At 44.9% G+C, this 22,179-nt stretch overlaps 1 protein-coding gene across 1 annotated transcript in view; it reads left to right on the forward strand.

The window, feature by feature from the left end:
• Nucleotides 1-4,730: 4,730 nt before the first annotated feature.
• The window catches only part of Tnfaip8 (TNF alpha induced protein 8), a 116,671-nt gene continuing 99,222 nt past the window's right edge, over nt 4,731-22,179 (forward strand). Inside the window, exon 1 of the mRNA XM_055622712.1 lies at nt 4,731-4,873. Coding sequence (XP_055478687.1) covers nt 4,873 — 1 coding nt within the window. The 5' untranslated portion in view covers nt 4,731-4,872. The remainder of the gene's footprint in view (nt 4,874-22,179) is intronic.

Below are 22,179 nucleotides of genomic sequence, written 5' to 3' on the forward strand. Positions count from 1 at the left end.
CTGAGGTAATGGGAAAGATGGTGAGAGGAGGTAGTAAAGAGTAAACTCCTGTCTTCCCAATCACTGTGTAGATTCATCCAGGCTCTGTAATGACTTGCCTGCCTTTGGGTGTTAGGAAGCTACTGCACCAGGTTTCATACTTTTTGATTCTTAGGTAGTCCTTATTTAAAAAAAAGAAATATTTTCCCAGATGGGCCAGTCATAATAATGGGGCCAAGGAATAAGGAATACAGGCAAGGGAGTGCTTCACAGGAGTCACATAGTTTTCTTTGGGAGACAAAAATGGAATGGTTATCACACTGAAGAAAGGCAGAGGAGAGAGACCAAGGAAAGATTCCACCAAATCCAGCTTGGGGAAATGAATGATGGTACTGGTGTTACCTGCAGGAGCATTAGTAACTTGTGAACAGCCTCAACACAGAAGAGTCTCACTTCCAGGCAATTATTTTTAGCCTCCTGTATACTTTAGTATATCTAAAACCCTGGCTGGTGCAGGAGTGAGTGGTGGTTGGAATATCAGCGAAGCATTTTATGGAGATCTGTGGTCCCATAAGCCTTGCTACTTGCTGTCTAGGTCTGCAGTTTCATTGCCATGACATTGTGGTCACCCCAGCCACTCTGCTTCATGATGGAAGTCGACATGTCAAACCCAGAGGATACTACTCACACACTGAAGTTAAGCAACAGTGAACATTAATGCAGTTGAATTTTCAGATAACAGGGCATCCTGGTGGCTCACAGAAGTCATGCAACAGAAGCTGAGTCTCATTAAGGCTTTATGTCCAAAGACATCTAGTGGATGTGTGGCAGATCTAGTATTAGAACTCTAAATAATGGCGACAAAACACCACCTAGTGGCCATAGATGCTTTTTGGCTGGAATCTGAAATTTGCCCCCATAAGCTCACAGTCTGGAGCTTGCTGTGTATGGTAGATTGAATAGAAATGGCCCCATAGACTCAGGTGTTTGAATGCTTGGCCATAAGGAGTGACACTATTAGAAGGTGTTGCTTTTTTGGAGTAGGTGTCATCTTGTTGGAGGAAGTCTGTCACTGTGGAGGTGGGCTTTGAGGTCATATATGCTCAAGCTACACCCAGTGTGTCACAGTCTACAGATTCACTACCTGCAGATCAAGATATAGAATTTTCAGCTACTTCTCCAACACCAGGTCTGCCTGCAGCCTGCATACCACCATGTTTCCTGCCAGCTCCAATTAAATGTTTCCCTTTGTAAGAGTTGCTATGGCCATGGTGTCTCTTCACAGTACTAAAGCCCTAAGACACCGTGCTATTTTCAAAACCTTGGGAAGCAGGCCCTGGCTGGCAGAAGTGGCTAGGAGTGGGCCTTAGAAGGTAGTGCATGCTTCTGGTTTCATGCTTCTGCATATCTGCTCCCTCGACCATTCCATGTGGAAATCCCTGCATGTTCTTCATGTTCCTGACCTGTGGACAGAGCCTCTATGCCCTGCTCCCTCGCCACCATAGACTACATTATATGAAACTGAACCCAAATATATCTTTCATCCCCTTAACTTGTTTTGTAGTATTTTGTCACAGCCATTGAGATAGTTTCTAGTTAACTGGCAGAGAGGATCATGGGAAACACTACCTGTATTTAGACACCTTGTAAAACCACCCCAACACCTTATCCATCTCTAGGCCTTTTCTAAGTTTTGAGTCCATCTTACCCTTTCCATCTACTTCAACCCTCAGTATCTGTACCGGTTTCCAATTGCTGCTATGATAAATTACCACAAGGTTAGGCATTTGACACAAAATTTTATTTATTGTTCCATAGATCATAAATCCAGCATGGACTCTTACCAGTATCAAATTATGGAGTCTGAAGGGCTGAGTTAATTTCTGGAGACCCTAAAGACAGAAACATTTCCTTGCTTATTCTGGTTAATGGCAGAGTTTAATTCTCTAGGATGTGAAGCTGATGGCCCACATCCTTTTTGAATTGTTAGCTGGGGCCCATTCTAGCTTAACGAGGCCACCTATGGTCTTTGGCCCATGGCCCAGGCTGAATGTCTTGTCACATGTTGAATCTCTGCTTCAATGTACTTCTTCTTTAGAGGACCCATATAATTAGACTAGGCTCACCTCATAACCCAAGGTAATGTCCCCATTTCAATGTTCTTAGCTTTACTCATGAGTACAGAATTTCTTCTACCATGTAATGTTACACATACAGAGATTCAGTGGGTCACAGACTGGACATCCCTCCGTGAGATATTGTTTTGTCAACCACAGCATCTCACCTGCCAGGTTTTTTCAGTTACTAAGTATGTTACCTGGCTCTGGATTCTTATTTCCATATTTGAAAGCCTTTTCTATTATAGAGCAACATTTTACGTCTCAATGTGCATTACATTACACTTCTAAATAGAACAACATTTGACGTGTTTTCCATGCTTAAAATCCTTCTGCCTTCCTCCACCCAAGGGTTCTGGAGGATGAAAGACTCTAGTTTTGGTTCTGGTGTTGTTTTTAGCACCAGTCCAAACATTGCCCCAACCTCGCTTCCAATCCTTTGTGTATTATTATTACTTTAATAGTAGTAATAATATTTTTGTAGGGGTGGGGCAGGGCTACACTACATAGTCTTGGCCGTCCTGAAGCTTACTGTGTAAACCAAGCTTCCTCAAATTCACAGAGATCCACCTGTTTCTGCCTTTTGAACTCTGAGTATGAAGGCATGCCTGGTCTCCAATACTTTGTAATGTAGGGAAATGCTTGCTACATGTTCCTTGAGGGATGAAACACACCTATCTACTCACCCCAAACATGGATCCCATGACAAGCCAAAGCAGTGATGCCACCAAAGTCCAGCTTGGTGAGCCAGTGAGATTTATTGGGCTTACTTATTGGAATTTGGGTGAGGGGTCACTTACAGGAACAGACATGACAGCTGCATCATGAAGGCCCACCCCAACATGGGTGACAGCTCACAAAAGCTAGGAATGCTGGAGCACACGGAACAGCCTTGCAGTGCTGGTACTTGTTCTGATCCTTTATTTTGATGCAAATTACTGGCCTTCAAGATTTAGTTACTACCCTGATACACCTATCCTTGTTGTGTAAACCTACATGATTGATTAAGCAGCCTGTACCTGGGCAGGGCAGAATAGGGTAGACATGGCTAAGGTTCTGGGACTTTATGGGACAGGAGAATCATGGGAGAGAGACCGATGAGAAGAGAGGAGGAAGGAAGACGGCACGATGGATTAGCATGGAGAAGGAAGCATGTGGATCTGGAGAAAAGACTCCAATAATGTTGTGGAAAGGTCCAGATAAAGAATAAGTGCAAGTGTCTATAAGATTATAGAGGGGCCTGGTGACTCTGGTTAGTTTTGGGGACTTCCTGAAGCTATTTCCAGCTGTTTACCTTCCCGATTAAGGAGTTTTATATAGGATGAAATGTTTTAGTCTAGGAGAAAACTACTGTAGACCACCATTTCTTGTCCCTTGGAAAAGACTGTGAAGTTCCCATTTCTTATCCAGATCCAGCTTGGAGCTCCCCTTCCATAAAAATCATGCTGGCACCTATGATGTTAATTACAGCCCTGGGCAGTGGCCCTCCTTTAAACACCTCTGTATTAAGTGTATGTTCCTGTCATGCATTAAACCCACACCGTTGTGACTTTGTCCACTTCACCAACCCAGTCTTTATTTTAATCTGCTCCAGGCAATCCGATATTTCCTGAATATGTCACTTTCTTTGGACAGTCTCATACACCTTTCTTTTCACTAAATTCCAGTAGCTATTAAGGGCTCCATCACGGACGGTTGAGAACATTAGAATGGTCGCGTGCACATTTTAAATCTGTTAACAGTATTTCCAACTCCCTTCACATAGTTCCGTTAGCGAATGTTTATGGTACCGGTGCGTTCCTCTTCTTCCCACGTGAGATGGTCTCTGCCAGTTACAGGAGCCACCGAGGAATGGCTCTTTAACAAAAGGAAACGCCAGAACTGGCTTCTTCCCGGTGTTTCCTCTAGACTCTCCGTCACGCTAGAGTGCTGTGCTGTGTGTTTGAGTGTGTGTCCAAGACCACAGGCTTCCCAGGAGGAAGTCAATGAAAGACTTCAACCCAGAAATGACTGGAATCCCACAACCTCTGACAATGGAAGCCAAGGATCGCAAGGGCTTAGAAAGTCACTGGGTAATCTTAAACAAGGAGAGAAAAAGGGAGAAAGGTGAAAAGGAAGCAGGAGCCACAGACTTCCGCAGATCATCAGTCACATACAAGGGTTAAGTGTCAGTCGTGGTGCAAATGAGCGTGGCCCCATTTGACCACATCAACAATGAAGGTGATCTTATTTATGCAAAGAAACTGAGAGATCGCCCAGGTAGGTCGCCAGCGCCCAGAGGTCTTCGCCTCGCTGCCAGGTGACTTTCTATACTTCGCTGGCACGGACCGCGGTGTACAGGGATCCTCGGAAGTGCTGCTCAATCTCCCTCTTCAGCTCCCCGCCACACAGCTCCGGCGGTGCCTCCAGGCCCTTCCCTAGTAGGTGGCCTTTGCTTCTCCACCGGCCCAGCTGCACAGCTCCGCCCCACCGCCCTGTCGGCTGAGTCCCTGCCGCGGCCACGCTCCCTCCCCACCAGGCCACGCCCCTGCCCTCCTTCCTGCTTCGCCCCAGTAGCCTGGCCCCGCCCCCAGCCCGCCTCCCGGCCCCGCCCCGGAGCAAGGCTCCGCCCCTACCTCGTCCTGGCCCCGCCCCAGGCGCAAGCACTTCTCCCGCGCTGGGGCCCGCCCGGGGTTGTTAGGGGTCGGGGAACCGCGAGCCGTCCAGCCTCCCAGGACCAGCATCGCGGGACCTCCCGGCTCTTCTCTCGTCCCGGCGCCGCCGCGCCCTTCCTCCGAGTAAGTGCCTCCCTTCCAGGAGCGGAGCTCAGGGGTTCTGGGGGGTTAAAAAAAAAATAGTAACGATAAAACCAGACGCTATTTTGGGACTTTCAAAGTGCTCCTGGGAGCGCACTTGCAGTTCGCCAGGAGTTCCGGTCGTGAGAGTGGGTGTGAGTGAGTGCGTGTGGGGAGTGTAAGTGGGCGTGAGTGTTGTGGGAGCGCGCAGCTCGGGAAGTCCCGGAGTTTTAACGTGCCCGCGCCGCTCCGTGGATCCCAGGTCCGTTGCTGGGACTCTACCGCCCGGGGACCGCCTCCAGCCCCCGCGTAGAGCCCGCTCTTTCCTCCCTTTCTTCTCTGAGGTCCGCTCTGGCTCAGGGTCCTGTCCTCCCTGTAACCACCCTCACACGCAGATGCAGGGGTTGCCTGTGTGGTTGAGGATGCCCCAGATTGCCGACTGCGATGCTGGCCCGAGATTGTTATCCAGTCCTACACTGTAAAACGAGCGGCGGCCAGGGTTTTGCTTTAAGAGGTCCCGTGAAGAAAGTTGTGTGCGTTTCTGTACGTCCCGCGTGCTTCCCGGTGGCGCCGATCCTCCAGCACCTGCTGGGAGAACACCTGATGGGTTCCCATGGCCAGGAGACCCAGGGCTGCTGAGAGGCGTTTTCACGACCAGTCTGCTCAAACGACTTGGGCACCTGAAAGATGTTCATTGACTCAGCAACACCACGTTTCTAAACCGATTGATTTCCTAACTCACAGCGCTAGCAACTGCCCAGTGTTGAAATAGCAACGTCCTTGGGTTGCTTCAGTCTGAAAGTTTCATCCCGCTCTAAGTTGTTTTTCTTGAGGAGTGGGCATCGGTACTCTCACTGCAGTGGGCATATTTCTACACAAAATTATCCCTTCACCAGTTTGCCGCATCCTAACAACCTTATTGTGCTTGAGCTGCTGAGTTTCCGTGTAGTCATAATTTCTGGTTCTCCTACCGCTCGCTTTATTCTTGCTGTGTGTTTGCTGTGAATTCATGTGGATTCCCATGAAACTTCTTCCACGTTTGTTGAAAAATCCCATTAGATGCTGGTGGGAAAACGACACTTTGAACACAAATTATTTACCGAGGTGCACAGCTACCAAAACTTTGCCGCCAAAGAAACAAAAATCCCTGTCAGGGTGGCTTTTAAAAAGCCGCTGTATTTTGGTGGCTGCAAGTTAAGCGCTGATAAATCACTTAAAGTGCTTCTTATCACAGCGGATATTTTTATCATGCATCGAATCCGGTATTACACAAAGGTGTTTTCACGATGTTTTAACTAAAGGGAACATTATACTTCGCAGTGTAAACATATGACTCCATTTCTGTTTAAGAAAAGAAATAATTATCACACTTAATTAAACACCTGGAAACATTTATTGCCACCTTCTAATTAGATCTGTCGTAGGGGGTTAAGTCAACAACTTATTGCTAATATTGTAGGTGGTAATATAATTGTCTTTTCTTTGGTCTTTTGGGATGCAGTTGCCCTCTCTGTAGATTAATCTCCTCCTCTACTACCCACCATTGGAGTTTTCGCTGTAAACCGAGGGAAGTTTTAGATTAGCTCCCCCTCCCTGTAAAATATGAATAGTTTATGTAGGTAATGAATGTTCTGGTTTACTGTTCATGTGACAGCTGTAGATTTTATAAGCTCTTACAGCTGTCCAGGTTTCCTGATTTAAGAATCATTAATATATCACCAAATGGAGGAATGTTCCACCCAAAGTGCAGAAATCTCGAACAAACTGTAGACGCCATCTTCATGGGAGATTTACTCAACTGTGCCTTTTGTTTTCATGGGTTTGCACTTACTGAGAAAAGGGTTGTATGAGTTGGAGATCTTGTCTTTGCTGTCTCTCAACTTTCTGTCCTCGTCTTTCTGTTGCTGTGACACCATGACCAGCAGGAGGAAAAGTCTGTGGATAATAGTCCAGCACTGAGGGAAGTCAAGACAGGCACTGAAGCCGAGGTCCCATAACTTGTTCAGCGCAGTTTCTTATATAACCCAGGACCATCTGCCCATGAGTGGTACCTCCCGCATTGATCTGGGCCCTCCCACAGCACTCATTAATCAAGAAAATCACCACACAGACTTGCCTCTATAGGCCGATCTAATGGAGGCAATTCCTCAGTTGAGTTCCTTCTTCTCAGGTGACTCTGGTGTGTGTCAGCCTGATCAAAACTAACACACTTTCCATTTGTGATTGTATTTTTGGATATAGTTTCTGCCTTGCTCTGAGTGTATATATGAGAGTGGACTTGCTGGGACCCTGAATAGAACAGTATAAGCCAGGGCCTAGGCACTCTGCACCGGCCTGGCTCAGAGCATTTGATGAGGTCAGCTTTTTTTTTTTTTTTTTTTTTTTGCAGTTTTCATTCTGTGGAAACCAGAGGAAAGGGTATGTGGAGAGAGGTAATTGCATCTAAGAATGCTCATTAGGAAATACCCAGTTGGAGGAGGGGCAGGTTTCTAAGGGAAACTTCCAGTAGTAAATTGTTGAGGTTGAGTGCGCCATCATGTTAGGCACAGCATAGTTAATCCACTGTGCTGGAGTTAGCTCCACTTGGAAGCAACATAGCCCTTTCTTGGAGACTTTATTCATATCCAGATTTGAGCTTTGCTCTGTACTTGACAGGCTGGCCCTTCCCCACCTTCACAGTTTTGCTTGGTAAGAGTTGAAAGGACCAGATACAAGGTAAGTTCCAGGAGTCAGGGGAGAGAGGGCAATGACAAACACAAGCCACCTGTGTCTTCCTGGACAGGATGAAAGGCAAGGAGGCTCAGGGGAGTATGGGGAATGTTAACTCAATCCCAGTACTAAGGGCACCGACTTTGGCAATGAGGACACAGGGCCAACCCAATGATAGACTGATTTGTTACAGTTTGGTATTTTTAGGGATCTGTGTCTGTTACAAAAACTGAAAGGTGGTGCCTGGCCAAAGTAGCTCTTATCACCTTGCTGCTCTATTCTTTACACTGCCCACATCCTGCATTTAATACCAAAAGCATACAGTAAGTACTTATCAAACACCCCAAAGGTTCTCTTAACAACTCTTAATACCTCCCTGTAGCTAAGAGTTAATTTCATTTCCTGATATCCCATATCTGTTTTTGGCAAGTGTAGACTGCCATTTCTAGAATTTTCTTCTTTGTTGTCACTGTCCAACGGTTGGAAATGAATATTTCATGGATGGGAGAAGGGAGAAATGAAAAAGAAATATTTTGCCACAAAATGTAAATGAAAAATAATCCCCAATGGAAACCAGTTGGTTTTTATTCTCTATTTTGCCTTGAAGACAGAGAAATGAGTTAAAAATAGAGGGTGGATGATTCTAGAATGTCAGTCAAGAGGTACCTTAGAAGCCACTTCTCAGTGCTCTTAGACCACAATGTTTAGGAGTATTCAAATTTGGAGGGTCCTCAGTCTAGCATGTAGGAAGTGAACACCATTCGTTCTTGCAGCAGAATTAGCTGAGCTCTTAGTGTATGCCTGATAGTTCACAGCCATCTTTTGTTTATCTGATGGCCTGGAAGTCTGGCAACTTGCACAGAGGAGGACAATGTTGAGAAGGCGCCCCTCAGCATGACTGGATAGAGACAAGGTGAACTAAAATTTTCTTGGGTTTCACAAAGGAAAACTACTTACATAGGATAGTAAAAACATTCTCAAAATAGTTTTATTTCTCTGATTATGATTAGGAACTGTATTGGGCACATTTTGCCTGTTGTCTGTTTCAAAAACCAATGACAGAACAGCAAGAAATCTGTGTTATATTTTCTTTCCTTAAACATTTGTGTCGAGCATGGACATTACTATAGAAAAGTGTTTGAAAATATCCCTGTCTCAGCAGTAATCAGGCAGTACCTATCCCATCATTTAAGGGGAGAGTTGCTTTTTCTGTAGAAGCAAGGATTTATGATATAGAACTAAAGTAGCTGAGGTTCACAACCAGCTGTGAGGCTGCTACAGGCTGCTGGGATGGCTTTCATAGCACCACCCTTTTCATACAGAATGGGGGCTGTAGAAACACCTGATATTTCTGTCAAGGTGACTAAGGATGAGCCAGAGAAATGGCCATTCTCCATCAAAACGGAAAAGGAAGAGGAGATCATCTGGGTGCCTCAAGTTTATAAACACATCTTAGGCTAAGGGAAGAATATTAAGCCCAGGTTTTCCCATGTTTGCTTCATGGGTGATGGGAACAGTGAAGGCTTGTTTGATCAGGAAGAGCTGGGTTATGATAACTCTGCTGGAGTCAGCTGCTCGTGTCTGAGCACAGCTATGTCACTTTGAACAACTGACATCAGCTCTCTGAGCCTGCTTCCTCAAAGTTGGTATTTGTGTTACATGGTTGCTGTGTGGTCTAAACCAAAATATTCTGAGGCACCCAGTTAGTGTAGACTTACTTCAGTTAGCCAAATCGCTCTCCTTTCAGGAGGATGGTGATGATCCTGGGCTGTACTAGAGGAGGGAGGGACAGTGGTAAGTTGTGCTGAATGTGCATGTAACGCGATTCTTCTAACAAAGCCAGAGGAGCTCAGAGAGCGGAGTGAACATAGTACAGTTCCAATGCGTTCCCGCTGCAGGATTATGTGATTCTGTGAGGATAAAGCTACTGTTGCCTGAGCCAGCACAGGGCTGCTGAGTTTGTGTTTCAGCACAAACAGCCCTGGTGCCATTAAGCCTCTCTGCACAGAACAGATGCTTTTCTCCCATGTTCCAAACAGGTATTGGAGACAGAGCATCCAGCACAAACAGCTGCCCAGGGCATTGCAAGGAACTCGGACTGGCGTGTCCTCAGCCTAAGTGTGAGCCCCAGGATTCTATGAGGGAAGGGGCAAGGAACACAGCATTGGGCAATCAAGGCACACGATTTGTGACTGGATATTTGAAAGGAGTCAAAGAGTAGAAGGCAGTCTAGACAGCCACCTCTGGTGTTCTTCCTGCATCGAGCTCATTTAGTCTAAGTACTCCTCACTCCCAGATCTTAGTTATCTATTTATTTACTTATTGATTTTTTTTTTTTTTTTGAGATGGGATCTCTACCTAGTCCTGGCTGTCCTGGACTCACTATGTAGATCAGGCCGGCCTTGAACTCAGAGAGATCCTCCTGCCTCTACCTCCAGAGTGTTAGGGTTAAAGGTGTGTACCACCACATCCAGTGGGTTTATTTTTATTTTTTTAAATGAGATTTGGAGGTCTTGAGAGATTGTAATTTGTTCATGCAGAGGGTCAGAGTTCCATTCCAGGCACCCATTTTGGGTAGCTCACAGCCACTGTAACTTGAACTCGAGGGGATCTGACACCCCTGGGTCTCTGCTTCCACCAGTACCTGCACTCACACGTGCACATACATACTTCCTCACACACGTACATGCACATAATTAAAAATTTAAAGAACTTTAATTTTGATTTTTCAAGACATGGAGAACTCACGTAGATCTGCCTGTCTCTGCCTCCAGAGTGCTGATAGTAATGGTATGCACCATCACGACTGGCTTTAAAACAATTCTTACAACGTGGCCTTCAACAAAATGGCAGCCGCAGAAGTTGTGGTATATGCCGTGGCAGCCTTGCCACTCGTGGTCTTTTGTCCTGGGCTGTCCATCTGACTGTGATCAGACACACACACACACACACACACACGCACGCACGCACGCACACGCACGCACACACACACCACAAAATGCCATGGCCATATGGGGAAAACTGCGGGCACAATGTTGGCAACAGATTTCAAAGTTCAAGACATACTTTGATGACTCAGGCTTTCAAGAAATAAGCCCAGCGCCTGTCTGCATAATGAGGTGATTGGGGAACAGTTTGCTTTCCCTTCTCTCTCTAGGGTGATGAGGTGGTTTTTCTGGGAAATGGCTGGGGTTTGATTAAATAACCCTGTCACCGCCTTCGTGTAGACAGGCCCCCAGTGACTCACAGGGTGTACCTGGGAGCCATAGCCCAGACTTCCTCAGCTTCTGGGAGTGACCTCTGTGTACACATGCTTTGCCTCTCTGCTGCTTCGCTTTTATGACCTGAAACAATGGATAGGACCCAAAGGCATGGCTGCTGTCACAAGCCTTTGAGCTGGTTGTATCACTAGAGAACTTGTGGTAGCAGGGAGTCCCCGCCTGGTGTCCTGTGCACTTGCTGCCTTCCCCGCAGGAAGCGTCTGCCCAGGTGGCACAGTTTGGGACTTGCTAAGAAGCCAAAAAGGTGAATGTATCCACTCTACATTGGAGGCTGTGTCTTCTCTCCTGATCATATGCCAGTCACTTGGGAAACTTGATGTTAAAGGTGAACGTTCTTATGTCCCATTACCAGGGTAGACCAAGGAATGTGTGTTTCTACCTTCTGCTCTGCCCTGCTGTCCCTTTCCCCCAGGGAACTAATGCACAGCCGAACCTCCAGCCTGGGAGTGCTGTGTTCATGTCTTGTTTGAGAAAGCTTTTTTTGGGTAGCAGATATCTATAGGGATTTGTGTGTGCGTGTGTGCATATATTCCTTTATATGTGTATGTATTTCTATGTGTGTATATATTCCTGTTTGTGCAGGGGTGTTGTGCATTTATATATTTCCGTATGTGCATGTGTTTGTGTATTTTTCTGTATGTGTATGTGTGCATGTGTACACATATATATTCCTGTTTGTGCACGTGGGTATGTGTGTGTGTATTCTTGTATATGCATGTAGGATAGCGGCATGGACCCATGTGCATGTCCGTGTAGAGGCCAGAGATTGATGTCAAGACTCTTTTATCACTCTCTTCAGTTTGGAGACAGGTTGTCTCTTTGCACCTGAAGGTTACAGATTTGACTAGCTCTCCTGTCTAGTGAGGTCAGGGGATGTGCTGTCTTCTGTGTAACCACCAGGATTCCTCCCTCTGTCCCAGGACTGGGAGTCCCTGTGCACACTGCCAGGCTGGGGATCCAGACCTAGGTCTCCCTGCTTACACAGCGAGTGCTGTGCTGACTGAGTCATCTCCTCAGTCTAGGATTATATTTCCTACGTACAGAGTGGCTGTGAAGGTCAGAGAACATTGCAATGAATTACCCACAGAGAATGCATCCCTGTGAACCTATCTTACGAAGTAACCAAGCCGTTTTTCGAGTAGGTCCTCACCAGATTGGAAACTGTTGACAATGAAAACCCCTAGTGGTACCCACAGACAGATGCAATCTTGGCATCCATGGAAGCCACAAAGGAGGATCTGCCCAGAATTCAGCAGCTGAAAATCTAGATGCTAGTCCAACGTGGTGATGCCGATGTTGTGGGTTTGCTTCTGCGGCTGCCTTGAGGACGTATGCGTGGTGCTTTGTAGGTTGCTGATCTGGGTTGACAACCTTTTCAAGAACAGCCGAGACTCTGACCTGCCTAGTGACCCATTTTCCGTAGCTTAGGCCTCTTGTACTGCCCTGAGGTCCTGGAACCTCCAGGAATAACCTGTCTTGCTCTCACATTTCCTCTCTGATTGTGCAATGGTAGGCAACCGGATATGGACTGTTTTCAGTTCAAAGCCATCTTGCTGTAACTTCTGCTTTTCTTGCCCCTTCCCTGAATCTTGGGTTGTGTTAGTACCTGAGAGCTCCTTTCCTTATACTGAATTCTGGTTACTTTTTAATTTATCATTTTAACAGGGGTCATGGAAGGTATGAATAATGAAGGCCTGATCCTGATGACAATACTAATTTTAGTTGCTCTACTGGGTTTGCCCTCTAGGTTTAAATATTTGATTAGGTACTAACAAGTGTGAAGATGGATGAGTTTGAATCTCACCACTGTCCTCTAGTTTGCTGGCTCAGATCCAGGAAACCAGGCCTTCCAGCCTTGCTATTGGAGGAGTGAACAGATGGAAGGATGGGCATTGACTTGGGAGACAGATGGCAGGAGCAGATTATTAACCACCTTCTTCTTGATGCATAATGCAAGAGCATCCTCTCCAAAATTGTCCCTTCCGTCATCCTTAACATTCTTCTCCCTTTTATGGCTCTCATTACTATGTGTTCAGTCATGGTTAGAGTGGGCCTGTTTCTGAGGCTGCCAGAATGCCTCGTTCTCAGTCCAAGATCAAGCCTTCAGGGGCATGGCTTCTCCTAGGGCCTCTCTCCATGCCTAGCAGGTGGCCACCTTCCCTCTGTGTCCTGTTGTGCATGTCTCTGGTGTCTGTCCCTCTTACTAGGCACCAGTCATGTTGGATTATCGCTCTTCCCTTCATCTACCCTTAATTACCTCATTACTAAAGGACTGTATCCATCTATGGTCACATTGGGAGTTAGGGCCTGGGTATAAAAAACTTAGAGGTGTACTTCTGCCCCTAATAATCAGGGTTTATAGAAACTGAAAGAGGAGAAAGCTTTTTCCCTTTTACGTTGATTGATTTAATCTTGGTGTGTGTGTGTATGCCTGTGTACACACGTTTGCATGTCATGATACTCATGTGGAAGTGAGAGAACAACCTATAGGAGTTGGTCTTCCATCCAGCATGTGGGTTCCAGGGATCAAACTCAGGTTTGTCTGGCCTGCTGACAAATGACTTTACCCGATGAACCATTTTACTGTCCCAAGGAAGAAAGCGGATTTTTGCTTCTGTTTTTATTTTTCATTTACCTACCCACTTGATGTAGTTGGATTCTCTCATTTTTACCTTTGCTCCAAGTGTACATCTGGTTTGTTTTTGTTCTTCAGATTTGAAGTTTTTTTCATTTTTAGTTTAATTTCTCTATTTGTGTGTGCGTACCTGTGTGTGCACGTGAATGAGTGTGTGTGTATGTGGAGAGGACAGACTTGATGTTTTTGTCAGTTGCTTTCTACTTTATTTTTATAATTCAGGTCTCTCGGTGAGCCTGGAGCGTGGTGGTTTAGTAAACTGGCTGGCAGGCAAGCCCCAGGGATTGGCCTGTCTCTGCCTCCCCAGGGCTGGGAGTTCTGTGTGGGTTCTGGGGATATGAATGAATGAGCCTAGGTCCTCACGCTTGCCTGGCAAGCTCCTACCAACTGAGCCATCTCTGCAGGCCCATGAAGAACATCCTTTAATAGCTCTTGTAGTTGGGATCTGCTGGCAACGGGTCATCTCTGTGCGCCTGCCTGGTGCCTCTGTGTGTCCTTTCCTCTTTTTGTGGGGACACCAGTCGGATTGGAAAGGGCTAATCCTAGGGAAGCCTTGCTTTAACTGACCCAGTTCTGTAACGTTCTGTTTTTAAATGTAGTCACACCCTGAAAGAGAAGGCTTCAGCATATGGATTTTGGAGTGTGTCTTTGTATGCTGACGCATACACTAGGTAAATGCCCAACACTGGGTAATTTATGGAGAAAATAACTTCATGTCTCATAATTCTGACAGCTGAGGAACTAAGTGTCAAAATATGAGAAGTTTCTCCTAAGATGCCTTCCTGTTTATTCACCTGAGTTCACAGACTCCTTTTATAACAATAATCTATAAGGTAGAACCTCCCAACTCAAATCACTACTCCAAAGACCTCATGTCCCAAAACTGTCTACTTTGGGCTTATGTTCAGTGATGGCAGAAGGAAACATTTCAGTTCATCATACCAATCAGGGAACTTTAGTATGCAGGTAAGGGGGAGTCCTGGTGATGAGGGTTTTACAGTAAGAATATTACTATAATATTCAGGTTGTTATCCCTGGTTTTAATAGTATTGCTTGTCCAAGGTCTTTCTTTTTCTTCCATAGCATGTGTGCTACCTTTCATTTACGTTTTTGCAAACGGGCAAATGAAAAGTAGCATGAGCAGACAGTGGCATCTTTAGCAGTGAGCATGGCCTACCAACCTTATCCAGAGGCAGGAAGTGGGAAGTATGTGTGGAGGGGGGTTGCCAGGCATGATAGGGGTAGCAATGATAATTATTCTCTTGTAGAGTCATCTTCATTAGGAAGTGGTAAATGACTTCTGAAGCTTCCATGCCTCATGGAAATGGGTAGAATTAAGTCACAACTTCAAAGGAAGCTGTGAAAATGGAGTCACAGTGGACTCTTCAATAGCTGTGCCAATAGGAAGAAGCAAGAGGGCTAGGCACGTAGGCAGGCCAATAGCATCTGGATTAGCCCCAAGTTGCCCACGTGCCTAGAAGGCTGTGGAGTTAAGGCTGTTCTTGACAATAATTTCTAGATCTTACTGGAATTAAAACTCTCTACTGATGATGGTAACTGAGAGGATATTTAAAAAACATCTAATGATTTAAAAATGTTAAAAAAGTGGCTTGTGAGTAAGGACTGCCAGCAGGAACTTTTATGTTCAAAGGGTTTATAAAAATGGAATTACTTGCTTTAAGGACATCATCCTGCATATAAACCCAGAAAAGGTCTTTACATTTCCACAAATGTTTGCTACCTCAATAATCATGGCAAACATTTACCTAGTGCCTATGATGGGCCAGGCACTGTGTGCTGAGTGTTTTACACATGTTATTCAATTTCGCCTTCAGAAGAGAACCCTGAGAAAGGAACTATTGTTAATCCTGTCATCCAGGTGAGGAAGGTTAACAACCTCCTGCAGCCTGTCCTGCTGACCTCGGGCCCCACCCTGCCTCAGCTGCCTCCCCGCTCTGGAGCTCTAAGTTCTCCGGGGGGATTTGCTCCTCAGAATAGCTGCTAGGAACCTTCTCATTTCCTGTGACCTCCTGCAGGCGTTAGGTCTCCAGCCAGGTGGTTCTATACATAGCAGGGCTCCGTGTTTCACTCTTTACATTGTGTTTTTAGCTGTAGAAAGATATGTTGAGAGTTGGGTTGGGCTGTCCATTCCACGTTTTCTGGGTGGACATGTTCAGTCTCTGGGCTGGGCACACTAAACACTTAACTGCCTTTTGTACTTCTAGCACGGTTGTTTCCCTCCCCCATCCAACACTCCTGCAATCCAAGCTAGTTTTGACCTCTTAGGTAGCTGAGGATGAGCCTCCTGCTTCTATAGGGTGCTAGGATTAGAATCAGTGCCTGTTGGTGTAGATTAGTAGTGTGCCAACTCAGCTATATCATCAGCCCAAACAGAGTCATTTTAAATTACGGTTGTCCTTGAGCTGAGCACGTCACATGTTACTAGTCTCTAAACATTTTTTGAAATGTTATGTCAAGTTTTAATTGAGCCTGTAAATGAAAACCATTTGCCTTAAACATAAAAGGTTCACTGAAACAGAACTCCGGGAGCCTGGTTCCTGGCTCTTCTGACCAGCATCCTGCAGTCCTTTCCATCGGATGCACTGAGATGTCTAGATTTTTTTTAAACAATTTAATCTTTTTTATTGTAGAATAAAACACAACTACCAAAAACACACACCCAGGAAACACAAGACTTAGAGAGGTTTTATAAGTTGAGCACATGCCGGTAGTATCAAGGGAGCCCCAGTATGCCCCAACTACACATCCCTCTGTCCCTCCAGAAGGAAATCTTGACCTGTTACTAGGAAGCCTTTCCTGATGCCTCTTCGGTTATCTCATCTAAACTGTCTTTCTGACACACAGGTGTTTAGTCTTGTTCACTTGACAGAAAAAAAAAAAATCTTGGCATGTAATTTCTTGTTATTGTTTGTGTTTTGAGACAGGGCTTCTCTGTGTAGCCCTGGCTGTTCTGGAACTCGCCCTGTAAAGCAGGCTGGTTTTGAACTCATAGATCTTCCTGCCTCTGCCTCCTGAGTGCTGAGACGAAAGACATGTGCCACCACCCAGTGTATTTTATAAGTATCTTCACTGGACCGATTCCCTGCCCATATTCCCCTCATCAAGACTATGATGGATCGGGGGGGGGGGGATAAGAGCTGTTTGCTCTGCAGTTCCCCTCAGGTTGTCTTCTAGATGCAGCTCCACCTTTGCCTCCTGTTTCCTACACCTGGCTTCAGCATGATAGACTCAGGCGGGGTCCCTCAGGCAAGATTCCTAGTGGTGGAATATGCTGTTGCTGGAAGGTCCCTGGGTCTGGTTCTTCCACTCTCTGAAGGACGCAGCTGCTGACCCTGCAGGATCTAGATGTAACAACCCCCGGGGAGTTGTGGGGGAGGGGGGGGTCAGTTCTGCCTCTTTATTACATCAAATATTGAATACTTGCAGAAACTCAGACTCTGCTTTGATCATTATTTGAGTGCCCAGAGGTATAATTCATATAGGAACAGCCAGATAAATGCTTTAAGTCCTCTGTTTACCCAACTGTTTTAGAATTAGCTTCCCTATTATCCTTGGAAGATGACAGGAAGGCTTTTTATTTGAGAGTTTACAATAACAAGGTTTAAAATTTAAGCCCCTGTTAGCTTGTGGACTTAAATTTACTGGGCGAGTTTCTATCTGTTGACATTTTAATTTTCACAACAATTCAAATTATCTATCCCTCCTGGGCTGGTGGACTAGGGACCTCCTCTTCTGTTGGCTCTGGAGCCTTTCCATAATGTGCTGCTGCCATGCTGACCTGACCCAAGCTTGTTTTACATGTTTCCTGCCTTAGCCTGCAATCAGCCTCGGAATCTCTCGTTTCTTTTACTGAAGAATGATATTTACAGACCATAAAACAGGAAGATGGCCCCATCACTGGAACAGCCATTTTTTATAGGCATTTCCACTGGTTTCTCTTGTTCCAACTGGGAAACATGTACACATCCACACAGAATATACAGGCTCTTGTGGAGATATGACGCTTTTTGAGTTCATATTGATGCTGCCAATTCATATGCCATGACTGTGTGTTTGGAGGGGAAGGGGTTGTTTGTATTTTTTTTTCCTTTAGTAGAAATCTGTGAAGACTAGAACAATGCTTTAAGTTTAAATTACTGTTGTCTAAGAGATCCATAAAACAAAAATGCCTCCACCCTATAAGCCCCACTTGCCCAAGGACAGGTAACTTCCTACAATGCTGGGGGCTGTTGGTGTAAAATAACAAGCCTCAGGTTTTCACTTCTGTAAACAAGGCTGATTGCTTCAACTGCATTAGGGATGTGCTTGATCACATGTAGACAGGAAGTATGTCAGGGTGTATGCTTGCCCCAATTGGACAAAAGCAGGAAATAGGTAGCCTTGTGGGTTTTGTCTTCATAAGCATCTGATGAACATAATTTGTGGCCATTCTCTGGGAATCCTAGGTATGTCTGTCTTCCTAGTCAGTATTTAATAAAGTTTGCTTCAAATTTGGCTCAAAAATTGTGGTAGTGGTCTTAGCCTCACCTGGTAGGATCAATGAATTCTGTTTTGTTAGTTTGTTTTTGTCACAGCGAGAAAATAAACAGTCATATATTACCTATTTTTTTGCTCTGTATGACACATGTAGCAGTCTCTAAGTAACAACATAAGTGTTATAATCGCCACCTGTGATTACAAAAAAATAATAGGAATATTACTTGGTATATGTCATGTTCTTTCTACCCGGTTTATTTATGAATTACCCTCTATGCTGTTAGATCGTATAGCCATTACACCAAACAATCTGCCCTGCAATTTCCCCTTAGTGTTATTTATCTATGTATTGTCACCATCCCAATTCCTCTGGACATTCCAATTAAAGAAGATTATCTAGCTGGCTTAACAGGAAGGACTCATAAGAATGATATTCCCCAAATTATTGCTAAAATTTTGTGACTTTTGTAATTAGAGTCAGTTTTTTGGGGTATAAAGTCCTTAGCTCCCATTCTCCTTCCTTGATTATCTACAGTTTGTCACCCTTCTCAGAAGTACAATGACAAAAATACAGCTTTCTTTTGCTCTTTGTGATCCATTCTTGAAAAACTTTGGAGGGTACCAATCATGCTATGTATCTATTTCAATCACGCGACTGTATATCCAGCATTCTGCTACTAGGATTAGTGTGCTGTTATGCTACTAAATACCAGAGTATGTTTCGAGTATGTTTCAGTCCTCATGCTAAATACTCTTTTCTTCTTTTCAGTCCACAGTAAACTCTGCTCTCAGTAACTAGCACTTTTGTCTCTGAGAGCTCAGCTTCCCCTTGAAAGTGTGCATGGCAAGCACCAGCTACATGTTTGTTTGTGAAGTGATGTGCAAGGGTGTTGGTGGTTTTCCCCTCTTTATTAGCCTGTGAAGAACCGCCCCTTCTTTTGAACTCTTTTCCTCTTGCGGGGCGGGGCTTTGCCTCAGGTACAGCTGTGCTCACCAAGGCAGCTCTTCCCTGGGCAGGTGTCATGCTGCAGTAAGCCACCGGTGAGTGGCAGGTCAGCTCTGTACTTGGTGTCAGGTTGTCGGGCTGTGTCCCCAGTGTATTGCCTCAGGAACCCCATGCTTTCAGTACAAACGACTCCACGGCGGGGAAGACCAGCGTGGTCCTCGTGCCTGCCTCCTCTGTCCGTACATTCCCGTCTCATTTTCTTTCTTACAACCAGATTCCCACTTCTCCAGCCTTGCATTTCTGACCACTGCTGCCTCACTGGGTGCTGGGACCGCCATCTTCTTTGCTAGGCACCTTTTCTTGTTTTGCCTGCTCCCTTCTTTTTTAAGCATAAGTATGTATATATGTACATATATACATATATATTTAAGAACTAGATATAAATAATATATACAATATATAAATATATATTTAAGATATGTAACATGTATATTAAATATAAACTATTTCTATAAATATATAAAGATGTATATCTTCACTACCACCTGTGTACCTGGTGCCCATGGAGCTAGAAGAGGGCATCAGATCCCCTGGAACCAGAGTTATAGAGTTATAGATGGTTGTGAGATGCCATGTGGGTGCTAGGAATAGAACTCAGGTCTCCTGCAAGAGCAGCAGCCAATGCCCTTAACCACTGAGCCATCTTTTTAGTCCCCGTTATTCCCATTTTAAAAGTGAGAACATTCAGAACTTTGTTCCCAAGGTCATAAGGAAATCTGGCATTTGAATCCATCTTGATTAATTTTTTTTTAGTTTGAACGTGAAGGAATGAGTTTGCTTATGATTTTTATGCCCTCCATCGTCTCTGATTGTACTTGCACACTCCCTTCTCCCTCTCTGTCCGCTCCCCACTTCTGTTGCAGGGACTGTGTCACCAGCTTCATCCAGGGGCACATGAAGGTGCCATAGGTCAGAAACAGACTGGGCTCAGGGTTGGAGGGTGGATGATTACTCTTGGTTTAGAGCTCTCATAGACTTTCCTTGGGGCTATTGTAAATACCTGGTCAGGACCCTGGAGCAGGAGTGGGAAGAGGAAGAGGTATGACGGAGCCCCGTGGTTTCCATTGTTAGAGCTGCAGACCTGAGAGCTGCGTGTTACTGCTGCAAGTCAGCAGCCAGTTGTGTTACCTGCCCTCGAATGCCAACACCTCAGCACCGTGTGTGTGTGGTTGTGCCTGTGTCCGTGTGTGCACCCATGTGCATATTCGTGTGCCTGTGTCCATGTGCATGCGTGTGTGTGTGTGTGTGTGTGTGTAACTAAGGTGTCAATCTCAAAACTTGTTAAGCATGTTAATTTGGTAAAGAAAAAAGTTTCAGAGCCTCTGAAAATTGTTTGGTTTTTTTGGGAGGGGGGGATTGGTTTGATTTTTACTGTGCTGTCCTCACATCGTCTCAGTCCTTTTAAAAACCTGCATTTCGGGCCATTGAGATGATTCAGCAGGTAAGGTACTTGCTACCGAAACTGCTGACCTGAGTTAATGAGGGAACTGAATCCCGAAAGTTGTGTCCTGACAGCATCATGCATGCTGTCCTCCACCAAGTAATTAAGTATAATTGTAAAAGTTAAAAAAATATTCATCTGCTCCTGAGTGGTGGGAAAAGCCTCGGACAGCCAGGCAGGTGGTGGTTGTGTAGTAACTGGCTGCATGATCTTGCTGAGCTGTATCCCCACTGTCAGCCTGAACGTTCACAACTAAGAATGGGAAGTGTGCGTTACATTACCTTCAGCCCCCCCTGGATCTGCACTCCCAAGCTTCTGATGACATCACATTTAGTTTTTGTTATCACTGAAAGCACAGATACCAGGGGAGAACAAAGCCCTTGATAGAAAAAGAATGATAGTATCCTAGACGCCCTGGGAGAGAACGCTGCCTGCCCCAGGGTAGAATGGGGAATTTTACCCAAGGAGGTTGGGTCGAATGCCAGGTCCCAGGAGGCTCTGGGGCTGTACAGTGTTGTCCTGAGATACTCTGGTGAGTAAATTTATTTTTAGACTGTCTTCATGATCCCTTTCCTTGCCAAGTGACTGTTAACTCTACTTACATATGCTAAATGGAGAACACATCTGTGACAATATCAAGAAGCTAATACAAGGGGCCCACAAGTAAATTCAGTCTTGTAAAAAAAAAAGTTTCATTACAGTTTTGCTTTTAAGAATGATGAACAAGGTGGGCTAGAGAGATGGCTCCGCAGTTAAGAGCAGTGGCTGTTCTTCCAAATGTCCTGAGTTCAATTTTCCAACAACCACATGATGGCTCATTACCCTCTGCAATGGACTCTGATTCCCTCTTCTGATATGTATGAAAACAGAGCACTTGTATACATAAAATAAATAAATAATTTTTTTTTAAGAAAAAGAATGAACATTTGGGAGGGAGAAGAAGGTGGATCTCTGTGAGTTCAGCCTGGTCTATGGAGCGAGTTCCAGAATAGCCAGGGCTACACATAGAGAAACCCTGTCTCAAAAAACAAACAAAAAGGATGAAGAAGGACCTAGAGGATAGCTATGGAATAGAGCACTCATCTAGCTGCATGGGGACCCACATTCAATCCCCAGCATTGCAAAATAAACAAAAAATAACAACTAAAACCCTTCAGTGTTTTTAATATGCTTGACTGCTTATGTCTGTGAAATGGTGCTTCCTGGAGTTGAAACCCTATGCAGCTTGAGAACAAGGTTGGTCTCTGTGCTCTGATATGGAAAGATCTTCAAGACAGATTGAATTAAAACACCAAATAATGATCTTATTATGTTTTTCAAAAAGGCACATTATATGTTTATGAGTGCACAGGCATTTTTGGAAAGAATGAACACTGTACCATTAATAGTGGAATTTCAGCTTGGAAGGGAGTTTACATTTTCATTTTATTCTGTCTGTAGTGCTCCAATTTCATAATAAAAATATATTTGTCAAAGGAGAGAACTTAGATCTCAGTTAAGGTTTTCAGTCCTTTTAACACTCTCTTTGAAAAATCTGAATAAAAATAGCCTGCTGGGAAAAGCAAAGCAAATATAAACGCTTTTGCCTCCTAGCATAAGGTAACTCTCTAGTTCCAACTTACCAGCCCTGTCCTCTTTTCAAAACACAACTCTATGCTGATTGTTCCTTTACCTCAGAAGGATCCATGGTTCCCCCAGTGTCTACTGAAGTTCTGAAAGGTGCATGGTAGATTAGGGGCC

This window comes from Psammomys obesus, unplaced genomic scaffold (genome assembly GCF_907164565.1).
Source record: "Psammomys obesus unplaced genomic scaffold, mPsaObe1.curated_primary_1811, whole genome shotgun sequence".
NCBI classification, from domain to species: Eukaryota; Metazoa; Chordata; class Mammalia; order Rodentia; family Muridae; genus Psammomys; species Psammomys obesus.